This window comes from Octodon degus, unplaced genomic scaffold (genome assembly GCF_000260255.1).
Source record: "Octodon degus isolate 3935 unplaced genomic scaffold, OctDeg1.0 scaffold00037, whole genome shotgun sequence".
NCBI lineage: Eukaryota > Metazoa > Chordata > Mammalia > Rodentia > Octodontidae > Octodon > Octodon degus.
The window spans coordinates 7,307,629-7,321,599 of record NW_004524613.1 but is presented as its reverse complement, the minus strand read 5'-3'; the positions used below and the strand labels follow the sequence as shown (position 1 = coordinate 7,321,599).

Below are 13,971 nucleotides of genomic sequence, written 5' to 3'. Positions count from 1 at the left end.
TGTGTGTGTGTGTGTGTGTGGCCAGGTCAGCCCACCAGGGGGCGGGCAGGCTGGCATGTGGTGCTGGGGGATTGAACTGCAGTCCCTGTGCTTTGCTAAGCTTGTTCTAAGTAGGTGCTTTAGACCACTGAGCCATCTCACCAGCCCAAAATAAATAAATTTTAAAAAAATAAAAAAAAATTGTGTGGACTACAGCATGCCATGCCAGGCCTGTCCCCAGGGCATACTGAGATGGCCACTGAGACTGGGCGTGGTGGCACGCATCTGTAATCCAATCACTTGGGAGGCTGGCTGAAATCAGGAGGATCACTAGGAGGCTGAGCTGTGTAGTGAGACCCTATAGATGCTGTATTAAATACATAAAAAATAAATAAAATTGTGTGGACTTAAAGTGACATATTACAATTATTTTCAAAACTATGATATAAGGGCTGGGGAGATAGCTCAGTAGAATAAACACTTGCCTGGCAAGTGTAAGGTCCTGAGTTCAATCCCCGGTACCACAAAAAACCCACTATGATTTAAGCCAGGTGTGGTGGTACACACCTATAGTCCTGCTCTTGTAAGGCTGAGGCAGGAAGATCATTAAGAGACCAGCCTGGGCTGCAAAGTGAGACCCTGTCTCAAAAAGACCAAAAAAGAAAGAGAGGAAAAGGAAAATGAAAGGAAAAGAAAAAGAGAAGAGCATCGCCAGGCCTGGTGCCACATAACTGTAATCCTTGGTACTTGGAAAGCTGAGGCAGGTTGATTGTGAATGTGAGCCAAGGCTAGGCAATTTAGTGAGAACCTGTCTCACAATAAAAAAGGCTGGGAATGTAGCTCAGTGCCCTCGGTCCAGTCCTAGTACCATCAATTTTTTTTTTTTTAATTGAGAATGTAAATGTTGCTCAGTGGTATGCAAGGCCTTGAAAAGTCCGAACTTCCCTATCCATTCTTCCAGAAAATATATCTGTTGTATTCTCAGTACTGTGCATGGCAGTTAAAGATCTAGGGCCTCCTATTAATGAACAAGGACTGGGTAATTGTTTCCAGATACCTGCTTCCTTATTTATCCGTTGGAGTCCTATCCAACAGTTTCTCCTAATCCTAAGGGATTTGATTTTTTTTTTTTTTTTTCCGGTACCAGGATCAAACTCAGGACTTTGTGCTTACCAGGCAGGCATTTATGTCCCTGAGCCATCTCCCCAGACCTATTTAAAAATTTGTGATGACATATGAAAACCATATAAGAATACTTAACAGACTTTTTTTTTCATGGAACCAGGGGTTGAGCTCAGGTTTACGCTTGCCAGGCAAGCGCTTATTCTACTGAGCCATCTCCCTGGCCCCAACACACTGTTTTTTGAACAATGAGAGACTCAAGGCATGATACATAAGCAATAATATGCATTACATTATACAAGCAATTTTGACATCATTTTGACAAGCTGGCAACTGTAATGGAAGCATATCTTTTTTTTTTCATATCTCTAATTTTGATGACATTTATCTGTAGGCCAAATTAAATTCTAGACAAATGCTTCAAAAATCCAAAAATGCAAAGGAAAGAAAAATTGGTTGAGCTCAAATAAATCAGCTAGGGGCCAGGGATTTAGCTCAGTGGCAGAACTCCTGTGCCCTGCCTGGCAAGTGTCAGTTCCTGCGCTCAATTCCCAGTACAAAAAAAAAAAAAAATTTAATAAATAAAATTATTTATTAAACTCTAGTTAGAATTTACGCATCAGACTCAGACAAACACAAATACACACAAGACATTTGCTTATAAAATCATAGTGCACTCAAATGTATTTTGGCCAGATTGAATTATAATAACTGATAATTTATAGAAATTTGTAATTATAAAAAAGTAGTCAAAATTTTTTATAGGTCAGTTAACAAAGATCTCTTAGAAGAAGAATTTGGAGTGAATAAAAACCTTCTTATCTATAATCAATAGTTTTTGTACTTTATTTTGTCTACTGGCAACTTCGATGTTTGGACCTCTCGTGTGGTCTCCAGCTCAGTCATCTCTGCTGTGTCACATACTCAGACCTTTTTTCCTAATAGGATTCTCTCTGTAAGACTTGATATAATTTGGGTTAATATTATCACTTTGTTGGTGCCTTTGTTGGTGCCTTTAATTTGTTTTGGGTTTTGTTGGTGTTATTGCTGAAGAAAGACTTTTAATAATGATAAAATGCCAGTACATCAAGAAGACAGAAAAAGGATAAACATTTGTGGACCGAAGTAACAGACCTTCCAATACAGGTAGAAATGAATGGCAGTGAGCAGGAATGTTAGGCCATTTTAAATAGCCATAAACAGAGCTTAATGACCAAAAAAAAAAAAAAAACCCTGTATATTCTAAAACATCAGCAATGTACAGAAAACCTGGACAACATTCTCAACTACATTTTCCCTATTTAGAACTAACAATAGAATAACATTTTTTAAAAGAAAAAATATTAAAAAGAAACATTGAAAATGATGCAGAATTTCACTAAACAAAATGATAGGAATTAAACAATGGTTGTTACACTGCATATTGTTGCCTTCAAATTGTTCAGTTTCCAGATAATAAGCATGCAGAATTTGGGGGGAATAATTAAAAGAGGGGGGAAGCATTAATCGTTCTTTTCATTAGGCCAGCAGAAATCAGCAGTACAATTATCCAGGGTATCCTGTATGTATACAGATATATTTTTTCCCTTCATTCCTTCTTGCTTTTCTCCTTTTCTTCATCCCAATTGTTCCTTCACTTTGAACTTTTTCCCCCTTTCACAGTATTCATTGTACTTTCTGGATTTTATTTACTCTTTCAGCTTCTTATACTAAGGAGATAGGACAATGTTCACACATACAGGTCTGATTTATTTCACTTATGAGTGTGCTCTCTAGTTGCACCCATTTACCTATAAAAGCCTTGAGTTTATTTTTTTTATAGCTGAGTAACTCCATCGTATAAAAATGCCACCTTTTTTTTTTGGTCCATTCCCCAGTTGGTGGGCATTTGGGCTGTTTCCAAGATTTAGCTATGACAAATGATTTGGTTTTTGCTAGGGCTGCATCCTGCCCCCCTACTCCTGTGTTGCTATGATGATGCCCAGTTTCCTGCCAGTTGCTGGTGCTACAGCTGTTTGTGATGTATGAGCAGAGAAAGGGTGGGCATGATACACTCCAGACTGATTTAGACTCAGCAAAAGCAAGCTGTGGCTGTCTATCGGGACAAAGGTGCTGTTGCTCCTTAGGTGTGCCAAGCCAGGGCACAACAGCCCATACTCCCCACTGCAGCTCACGCAACACAAAGCAGACGTTTGGGTTCCTCCCCGCTTGCTTGTCTGAGCCTGGCTCCAGGCTCAGTGGAACTATTTGGTTCCTGCCTGGCTTGCACCCATTCGCCCTGTTCCTCCCCAACCCAGGGAGTCTATGAGAAGTAGTGTTTATCCCTGTTAACCCTTTAAAAGTTGGTAGAGGTCTAGATTGATTTATGCTGATTTGCTTTTTTAATCTTGCTCTAAGCTGGTTTCCCACCTCCTAAGTGTGTAACTTCATGGTTCCTTCGTCTGGAAACAAAGGACATGTCTCTTATACAGAAGCAAGAAACCTTTTCAATTGTGAAATCTTTACTTTTATTTCAGCCTTTTCCTTTTAATAATACAGCAAGCTTTTCTGTGTAAAACTATTGCTCTCATAAGCCCGTTTGCCCTATGTTTTACACCTGATGAAATCAATATACTTTCTCTTTTTGCTCTCATTATCCTGTTCTGTTTGTGTGTGCAACCTGGGGTGTCCCCTCACCTGTGAAATGATGAGGGTTTTTGTACTCCAGTCCCTGTTCATGTGCCATAATGCCGCATCCAGTGCAGCCCTTGAAACTGAAAGGAGGACAGTGGGGGATCAAGAAAAACAAAGTCAGGATGCAGAAAGCTGAGGTCAGGTGGAGCCTTTTCTCCTGATGGGAGAAAGGAACTGTCCTGCACCTGCAGTGCATTTATTTATACCATCAGCATATGAATACATTGATGGAGAGCTTAAGAGGAGGGTAGGATCTGTGACAGGAAGACTATCTAATCTTTGCCAGAACACCGTGCCTTGGTGGTGGCTTCACAGGGTACAAGAGGGGAATGTTTAGTATCTCAAGCAAAGGTCAAGTCACTAAGTGTGTCAGCTCCCTAAGCTCCACACACTTCTCATGGGGCCCTGTCAAACTCATGAAAAGCAGTAGTCTTGTGCTAGATGCCAAGGTAAAGGCAACTTCACCTCCCAACAAGGATCCAGTTTTAAAATCTACCTTTTGCTGGGTGTGGTGGCACATGCATATAATTCCACAACTTGGTAGGCTGAGGCAGGAGGATTGATGGCAGTTCAAGACCAGCCTGAGCTACAAAATGAGTTCAAGGCCAGTCTGAACCGCTGTAGTGAGATCCTGTGTCAAAAAGGACTCCTCCCCTTCCCCCAACAAATCTACCTTTAGAATTAAGCATATATTTGTTTTTGTCTTTTTGAACAGGTCTTACCATGCGGTTCAGGCTGGCATTGAGGTCACTTTGTAGCCCTGGCTGGTCTTGAACTCACATCAACCCTCCTGCCTCAGCCTCCCAAGTGCTGGGATTACTAATTAAGCATATCATATAGTAAATCAGTGCATTTGTTTATCACTGCCTGTAAAGTCATTGGTGTTAAGAGCAAATTAAGGGCTGGAGAGATGGCTCAGTGGTCTAAAGCACCTACTTGAAACAAGCTTGGCAAAGCACAGGGACCACGGTTCGATCCCCAGCACCACATGCCAGCCAGCCCCGCCCCCTGGTGGGCTGAGCTGGCCACACACACACACAATAAATAATTGTAATAAATAAAAATTAAAAAAAGAGCAAATTAAAACTCTTGACATTTAGATTGTCCTCTGATTCTAGAAGAGTTCTGTATACCCACCCATCAGCAGCCCAGATTAAAAATTCAGCTGGATTACTGGTTCTTACCTAAGTAATATTTATTTATTTATTTATTTATTTATTTTTGCGGAACCAGGGATTGAACTCAGACCCTTTTGCTTGCCAGAGAAGCACTTATTCTACTGAGCCATCTCCCCGGCCCCATTACCTAAGTAATTTTAACCCTGCTCTCACTGGCAGATGACTCTGCACTCTGTTTTACAAGCCACTATTCTAAAGCAACTTAAATCCCATCACCTCAGAAACCTGTGACGTCTTGCCTTCCACTGTCAAGTCCAGTCTGCCCCCATCCTCACCCCTGTGCATATTCTCACTTCACATTTGCATCTGTAACCCTTCATCTGCCCTGCTCCACATGCCCTTTGTCTTTCATATGTTTACCCCTAATTCTGGAAGTTGTCAAAATATCTATCATTTCTCTATATCCCGAGAAATCCTATTCATCCTTCAGTATTCAGTAGATTTGGTTGAGTGTGTTTTTGGTTCTTTTTTGTTTGTTTTCTTTTTGAGACAGGGCCACACTATGTAGTGCAGGCTGGCCTTGTACTCACTTTGTACTACAGGCTGGTCTCAAATTCACAACGATCCTCCTGCCTCAGCCTCCCTAGTGGTGGGGCTATAGGTGTGAGCCACCACACCCAGCTGTATCATGTCTCTTTCCCCAGGTATATTTTGGTGATCTGATTTGTTCAACCATCACTAAATTGAGTTGTTGATCTTACAAGACTGTTCTTATGCTATGTCTTATTATTTTTTTTTTATAGGTTGAATGTAATTCTCGCCTCAACCCTATAAATACAACTTTGCTAAAGGTAATGTCTCTTCTTCCCTCAATGCTTCAAATTAAGGGTTTTTGTGACAGCCAAAAAGAAGCAAAGCTTCACTGTATGATTCTCTCATTTTCTCTCATCTTTTAATGCTTTTTTTTTTTTCCTGAATGTTTTCATTGTAGATAATTGAAAGTAAAAAATGTGAAGAATAAACATTTTGCTAAGTGTGGTGGTACATACCTGTAATCCCAGCACTTAGGAGGTGTAGGCAGAAAGATCACTGTAAGTTTGAGGTCAGCCTGTGCTACATAAAAAAATTTTTTGTCACCCTGGCTCTTTCTCCAGGCATGCTGAGTGGCCACTGAGACCAGGTGTGGTGCATGCCTGTAATCCCAGCACTGGGGAGGCTGAAAACAGGATCACTACAAGTCTGAGCTGTATAGCAAAAAAAAATTTTTTTTTTTTATTTTTTTGAGATAAGGTCTCACTGTGCGCTTTGGGCTGGTCTTATGCTCTTGTGCTCCTTTTTGTAGGCCACAGGATGATCTTGAACTTGGAGCAATCCTGTCTCATCCTCCTGAGTGCTGGGATTACAGGCATATGCCATCACAGCCGACTTTGGTGGCCAGCACAGTGCACCTGGGATTCCAGAGCCGGCGTGGCATGCAGTACCAGGCGTCAAACCCAGGTCCTTGCGCTTGCCAGGCAGGCAGGCACTTAGACTGCCAAGCTATCTCCCTAGCCCAGGAGATACTCTTTTTTAACCTAAAACTCCTATGCCTTCTGTAGTGTTCCTTTCCCCTAAATAATGGTCCCCATTCAAAGAATATCTTAACACCAGTGAGTTGAACCATGAGGTTCATGCCCTTTCTATACAATACCAGCAAAGTGGGACACATCTGTAATCCTAGCAGTCCAGGAGACTAAAGAAGAAGGATTGCTGAGAGTCTAAGAGTAGAGTGGGCTACATAGTTCAAGGCCAGCTTGGACTATATAACAAGACCCTGGGTCAGAAAACAAAAGATAAATGAAAATGTTAATTTGTCTGATACAATGTTGCACACTGCAGTCTCAGCTGCTTGGAGAACTGAGACAGGAGGATCATCAGTTTATACAATTTAGTGAGATCCTTTGGAGGGGGACAGAGTTTCATTGTAGGTTACTTGGGTAGCATGCAAGAGCCCTAAAGCTAGTCCCCACCACCTAGAGAGAGAGAGGGGAAGCAAAGAGGAAGGAAAGAAAGCAAAGAAAAACCAGCCAGCCTGCCGGACCCTCTCTGAGCTCAGAGTGTGTAACAGCCGGAAGGAGGTGATTGGGCTCCTAGAGACAGTGCAGTCTACACACTGGCAGACTCTGCATGTCCACAAGCTTCTTAAAACTTCAAGGTCCTAGCTGGCTGTTGTGGTACATACTTATAATAGCAGCATTGTGGGAGGCTAAGACAGGAGGCTCACAAGTTTGGGCCTAGCCTGAACAGTTTAGCAAGATCTTGCCTCAGATTTTTTAAAAGCTAGGTATGGGGGCATACACCTGTAATCCCAGAACTAGGCAGAAGAATCACCATGGGTTCGAGGCCAGCCTGAACTACATAGTGAGGCCCTGTCTTTAAAAAAGAGAAAGAGAGAGGAAGGGTTAGATTAGCTAGCTGAGGCTATAGTTCAGTTTGAAGTTCTGGGTTCCATCCTTAATACTGTTAAGAAAAAGGGAAGGAGAGAGGGAGCAGGAACTCAAGTTTGTTTGTTTTGGGATCACTGAGGATCGAGCCTAGTGCCTCATACGAGCCTAGTGCCTCATACGTCCTTCACAGATACTGTATCTCTAAGCTACCTACCCAGTGTCAAGAACCCAAATTTTGTGCTTTTAAAGTACTGAGGATTAAACCTGCAGCTTTTGTTCTGAGTTGCATCCCCAGCCCTATTTATTTATTTATTTATTTTTCAATTTTAATGTGTTTGGTACAGGGTCTCACCATGCAGCTCAGACTCATAGTGATCCTCCTGTTTTCAGCCCTCCCAGCACTGGAATTACAGGCATGCACCACCATGGCCAGACTCAGTGGCAGCTCAGCACTCCCAGGGGTAAAGCCAGCATAGCATATGGTGTCAGGCATCGAACCCCAGTCCCTGTGTTTGCCTAAGCAGGTGCTTAGTCTGCTGAGCTATCTTGCCAGCCCTATTTTTTAAATTTTGAAACAAGGTCTCGCTAAGTTGTCCAGGATGGGCTTGAACTTAGAATCCTTCTGCATTGGCCTCACGTTTTGAGGCCAGACTGGGCAACTCAGCAAGGCATAGTCTTTAAGTGGATAGGATAGGCTACGACCAGGATGACACAGGCCTAGCATATGTCTCAGTGGTAGAGTCCTTGCCCAGCATGGGAAGGCCCTGTGTTCCATCCCTAGCACCAGAAAAACCAAAACACGGTTTAAAGGGCTACGAGGAGGTAAACTGCCCCACCAAAACAAGAGAGACCAGTGAATGATCAAGAAAGGTAGAAGAATTCAGCCTCAGCTCCTGGTTTGTTTTGGAGTAAGAACAATGTAGAGATGAAAGAGGACTCAAAACCATGAAGCACTGAGAAGTTAGGATCATGGTTTGAGAACACTGAAAGTAACATTCTTCACATGGAGGCACAGCCAAAGTTGGAAGTAGTGGCTGACTTCATTTTTACCCTGATAGAACACCTACCGCGGGCCTGAAAGCCAGGCATGACATCTTATGGATGAGTAAGTACTGAAGAATAATTTCAGATTTCTGTCCAAGATTATTGTTAGCACGAGAGTCTTTATACAGAGTGCATTGAGGAATGGAAATGTGATGTGCTCAAATGCTCAGGGCCCTAAAAACCCTATCCCAGTTGGGATGTTCAGGGCATTTCCCTTAAGGATAAGTCGTGCTGACTTGCATATTTTTCCTCTTCTAGATGGCGGACTGTGGGGGACTGCCCCAAGTAGTTCAGGTAAGAAGTTAGAAACTAATCGTTCTGTTCCACCTCTCTTGTCTATCCCAAAGATTAATGCTTTCTTATTTTGTTCCCCCAGCCTGGGAAGCTCACCGAAGCCTTCAAGTACTTTTTGCAGGGAATGGGCTACAGTGAGTAGTGTACAACTTTCTTTTGAGAAACAAATTATTTATAATGGGATCAGTATAACGGGAGCAGTTTGCCATATAGGGGGGCCACAACCCTTAGGGCCTAACCTCTGTGCTAGCCAATCTTAAGTAGAAACCCAAATGTTTGTGGAGCATTCCTTGTGTGTCAGTATAATAAGAGAACACTTCTTTTTTTATCGGAACCGGGGATTGAACTCAGAGCTTTGCGTTTGCCAGCAAGCGCTTATCCTACTGAGCCATCTCCCCGGCCCCTTAAGAACACTCTCTTAAGTGTTCTTAAGAGAACACTTCTTAAGCACTTACCTGTGTCAGGCACTGTGTACTCTTAACCTAACAGGTAAGTTATCAGTCCCAATTCGTTAAAAGAAACTGAGGTTCAGAGAAGCTAAGCACATTTCCCAGAGTAACAATTAGGCTGCAGAGCCGCGATTCAGGCCTTGGCATTCTGGCTCCAGAGTGCACATTTTGAACCATTGAGGCTTCAGCTGTCTCAGCCATGAATTGGAAGTTATGATTTGCATTCCTGCTCATTATGGAGAGTCCAGAAGAAAAGGGTGGTGGTCTTAGTGACGTCTGTTCACCACAGAGGATGAACTTGCCGAGTATTTCGTAGCAAGTCCAAGGCTATGTCCATAACGCTGTATGCCACTGTCCTGGTCTCGTGTATCCGTGAGACCGCTGAGCTTTCTCATTCGTCACAGAAAACCCACACTTGCTCCATGTTTGAATTTTGAGAAGAAAAACCCTTTCACCCAGGTACAGAGCTCTTTACCCAGCAAAGTGGTTTTCCTGTGTGGTATCCATGTGGCCACTGGTGAGCTGACTGGGCAGCTTCCCTGGGTAGCTGGGCCTTGGGTGGAGCCCTGTACCTACCAGGCAGACCGTGTGTGTCTTGTCTAGAGTGGCTGTGTTGTTCTCATCTGTGAGCCACTACCAACCTTGCCCACAGCCACAGCCTTCTGGCTCGCCGGGAGGAAAAGAAGTCCCCTTCTAGCCTGTTCTCAGTCCCTTTCCATAAGACAGCTGTAAGACAGTCTTGCAGCCTGTTTCTGAGCCAGAGCAGGGTAGCTGTGCAGAGTGGAAAACAGTTGTCTAGATGAGAGAAATGACATTCCGGGTGATACAGAAGCCTCAGTTAGCCTCACTGCCTCTCTGGGACCTTAAAGTAAGCTTGTATCCCTCACTTCGGGATATTCCGTCAGTGTCTACTAGGCAGCCAAGGTTGCCACTTGGCACTCTTGGGTCACTAACCTGCCTTTTCCTGTGTCCATCCTGCTTCCAGTCCCGTATGTGCAGCTCAGTCACCTCAGCACCGAGCCAGGTACCTTCCTCTGTGCTGACCCCACCCGCTCCCAGCCATGCTCTTCTGGCTGCATTGGCTGTCTGCAGCATGTCCGCGGTCTTCCTGTGCAGTGAGAGCCCGATAGAACGTGGCTCGTTGTGCTCCAAGGTGTAGCCTACAGGTCTGGCTCTCATTCCCTAGGAGGAAGAGAGGGCCAGGTTCTAATCCATAGTTCTCTTCTCATCATCCTAAGTTCAGACTCTTGACAGCAGCTGAAACTTCATAGACAGGCTCCCTCTGCCACCACCACCTGCTGATATAGCCCTGACACAAGAATTGAAAGGCAGCCTTGACTGTGAATAGAATATTAGCCTAAAGAACTCTAGAGTAGTGGCTGGAACAAGCAGGGAGGTTATGCCAGGTAAGGCATTGTCCCAGCCAAGCTAGAAGGCACTTAGGACCAAACCAGTGGCAGAACAGGAGTGAGTTAAACAGCCCCAACAGGTCTTCCTTTTCTAAGCAACTCATGCTTCCCCCCTGTGTAGAGAATAGGGTTAAGTCTACCTGCCTTCCCCTCCACCCATACCTTCCCACTCCTCCCCAGACAGCAAGGGTACCCTGTGGACACGGATGGTAGTCTTGTTGTATCGGGCTTGCACTGTGTTTGTGAAATGTTTTCATACTTGTGTGGTTTGTCTTTTGTTTTGTTTGAGTCCTGCATGCACTGCAGGTTTTGGTGACCTCTGTGGGTTCCCAAAGCCTCTTCCCTAATCACTGTATGATGTCGTGGGCACAGCCATTGAGGTTGTACTCCAGACTCAGGGCTTCCCCTTGCGCTGTAGACTAGAAACAGCTGAGAGTCCAGCCATTCCTAGAGGGTTAAAGCAGCCTTGCATATAGTCACGCACCTAGAGCAAATATGCAAAATGGGGATGGCTATGTCTTGTTGTGGGTGTTATCGTAAGTGGTTTGGGAGATCCAAACATAATACTCTTGGTAAAACATGTAGATTAGTTGAGCTTGACCTAGGCTCCACCTTCTAGTGCTCTTGGTTGTTCGTTACAGTACCATCTGCTGGCATGACCCGGCTCGCCCGATCACGAACCCACTCAACCTCGAGTAGCATCGGCTCTGGAGAAAGTCCCTTCAGCCGGTCTGTCACCAGCAATCATTCAGATGGAACTCAAGAATCCTGTGAGTCCCCTGATGCCCTGGACAGACATCATATGATGGAGGTGTCCTGCTAAGCAGTTGCTCCTCCCGGGACCATGCAAATCCATTCTCCTTCAGACTACCACTCCATACCACATGTCATCCGTAAACTGGCCTTCACTGTCTTTAACTCATGCATGGCCACTGAACCTTTCCCTAGTAGCCTGGATTTATCATCCTCCGCTCACCCACCCTTTTTTGTATGTACCGAGAACCTCATCCATGCCATTACTGTAACATTCCAACATCTTTAATTGACTAATTTCCGTATCTTCTCTTGCCAGCTTTTTTCTGTGCTCCCTCAACTATGTATCTGATAAGATTCTTGATCCCCAACTCAGTGTGTATGCGAGCACATGTGTCTGTGTTTGTGTGTGCATAGTTCTGTAATTTTAGACATGCTTTCTTGTAGTGCTTCTGCAGGGGGAAAAAAAGGGACTTTTTTTGCATTCTCAATGATGTTTTTTAAGGGAAAGGTGCAGAACAGATATCTAGGTGGGATAGGCCACTAGATTCTCTTTGGTTCCAAATCGGTCAATAAGACTTGCAGAATGATTTCTAGAGAGAGCAACTCTGAGGAATGTGAGAAACTGCAATGACTCTCTGGACTATTGATTGATCTGACCATTAGCAGGGTTGGCTTTACATAGAGAGGTAGGCGGGAGGCCAGCTACCTCCTTCTTTCCAAATGGCTTCACACAGCCTATAGCATGAATAAAAGGGGAGGACTAAAGGAGTTGCCTGATTACTAGAATCTCTTAGCACGGGAAGTAGAAAACAAAATGCCAGGCCTCCGCTCTGCAGGGCAAGATGCTGCCACTACCACCGATCACTGCTTTCCAGACATGCGCACATCCGCCAGAAGAGCCTCTCAGGTGTGTGATGGATCATGGTTCTCCATCTCTCGATCCCCCAAAAAGGGAGAGGTATGGTCCCAAGCCATGTCACTGGTGAGGAAATGCCTGGGAGAACAGCCATTGACGATATCATGTTGAGTAACTGAAATCTTGATTTCAGCAGACTTAGTCAAAGCTAAATTAGATACAGAACCCATTTCTGAGAGTCTTAATTCTATAAACTCTGGTTTGCAAGAAGGAAGGGGCCAGTTTGTAAGGACAGCCCTGTCCTGGTACAGTTATTTTCTGCCCCCTGTCTGCTGTAAGGGACGGGGTCCTGGCCAGCCAGAGAGTACCACTGGGAGGAGGGGAAAGAACCATGGAGACCAGCTGCCGCACAGCAGAGCCCAGCAATGGGAGCATCCAGCTGTAAGCTCAGGGCTACACAGTTCCCAGTCTTGGGAGAAGACTTTTCAGACACATTGTTTTGCTTTCTGCTAAGATAAGGAATGCATCACTCTGTCAGAGTATGACTTTTTACAAATTATTAAATAAAGCTGTATATGTCTCGTTGTTACTGTTGGTGCTGTTTCTCTTGAACCACTTACTGGGTCTGAGTCAAGAACTGAGTTACTGTGTGCTGGTTCTTTTTTAAAAGTTTTTTTTTTTTTTAACCTTTTATTTATGTATTCGGAACAGGGTCTCACTATACAACTCTGACTTGTAGTGACTCTCCTGTCTCAGCCTCCCCAGTGCTGGGATTACAGGCATGTACTACCACGCCTGGTTTCCACTCCGGGGCTGGCACAGCATGTGGTACCAGGGATTGAATTTGGGTCCTTGCTCTTGCCAGGCAGGCGCTTTGACTGCCAAGCTGTCTCCCCAGCCCCGCTAGTTCTTTTTTGAGGGGGGTTCATTTTTTTTGTTGTTGTTGATTTTTTGAGACATAGTCTAACTATGTAATGCAAGCTAGCCTGGTCCAACTTGTGGCACTCCTTCTGCCTCAGCCTCCCAAGAGTAGGGATTACAGACATGTACCACTATGCCTGGTATTGGATGCTGGTTCTGTGATATATTTATATTTGTGATCACCTATCCTACTTAGTGACACTATTATGGGGACACAGTGAAACTACAGAATAACTTGCCCAGAATCGTACAGCCAGTAAGTTCACATTGAATCCTGGTCAATCCGTCATGCCCACATTCCCCTCCAATCAGGGGAGCTTGTGCAAAACTGGGCACAGTGGCATACAACTCTAATACCAGCACTCCTGGAGTCTTTTAGAGACTTAAGCAAGACCGTGTCTCAAAATAAAGTTTTAAAGGCCTGGAATATAGTTCTATGTGAAGGCCCTGGTTTCAATCACCAGTTTAAAGGTTTTTGTTTTTTTTTTTTCTTTAAAACTAAAACATGAATCATGGATTAAAGCACCTGCAAGCAGGCACGGGGCCAGTCGATCCGCAGGCATGTCGTGCCAGCCCTGCCCCCGGGGCACACTGAGATAGCGATTGAGACTGGGCATGGTGGCACACACCTGTAATCCCAGCACTTGGGAGACTGTAAACAGGCAGATAACTACAAGTTCCATCTAGTAGTGAGACCCTGAACACCCTGTAGACCCTTCCCTAAAATATAGGAAAAATTAAAAATGAATCATTGGGGCTGGTGAGATGGCTCAGTGGTCTAAAGCACCTACGTAGAACAAGCTAAGCTAAGCTAAAGCACAGGGACCACAGTTCAATCCCCAGCACCACATGCCAGCCAGCCCCGCCCCCTGGTGGGCTGAGCTGGCCACACACACACACACAGATAAATAAAATATTAAAAAT

The 13,971-nt window shown here is 44.4% G+C and overlaps 1 protein-coding gene across 2 annotated transcripts in view; it reads left to right on the top strand.

Annotated features, from left to right (window-relative positions):
- Ndrg3 (NDRG family member 3) overlaps positions 1–12,033 on the top strand; it is an 82,830-nt gene extending 70,797 nt beyond the window's left edge. Inside the window, exons 12-15 of one of the 2 annotated variants that reach the window (XM_004630887.2) lie at positions 5,696–5,743; positions 8,621–8,656; positions 8,739–8,790; positions 11,156–12,033. In XM_004630887.2, coding sequence (XP_004630944.1) covers positions 5,696–5,743; positions 8,621–8,656; positions 8,739–8,790; positions 11,156–11,337 — 318 coding nt within the window. In that variant the 3' untranslated portion in view covers positions 11,338–12,033. The remainder of the gene's footprint in view (positions 1–5,695; positions 5,744–8,620; positions 8,657–8,738; positions 8,791–11,155) is intronic. The other variant, XM_004630886.2, reaches the window with a different exon arrangement.
- The last annotated feature ends 1,938 nt before the right edge of the window (positions 12,034–13,971 follow it).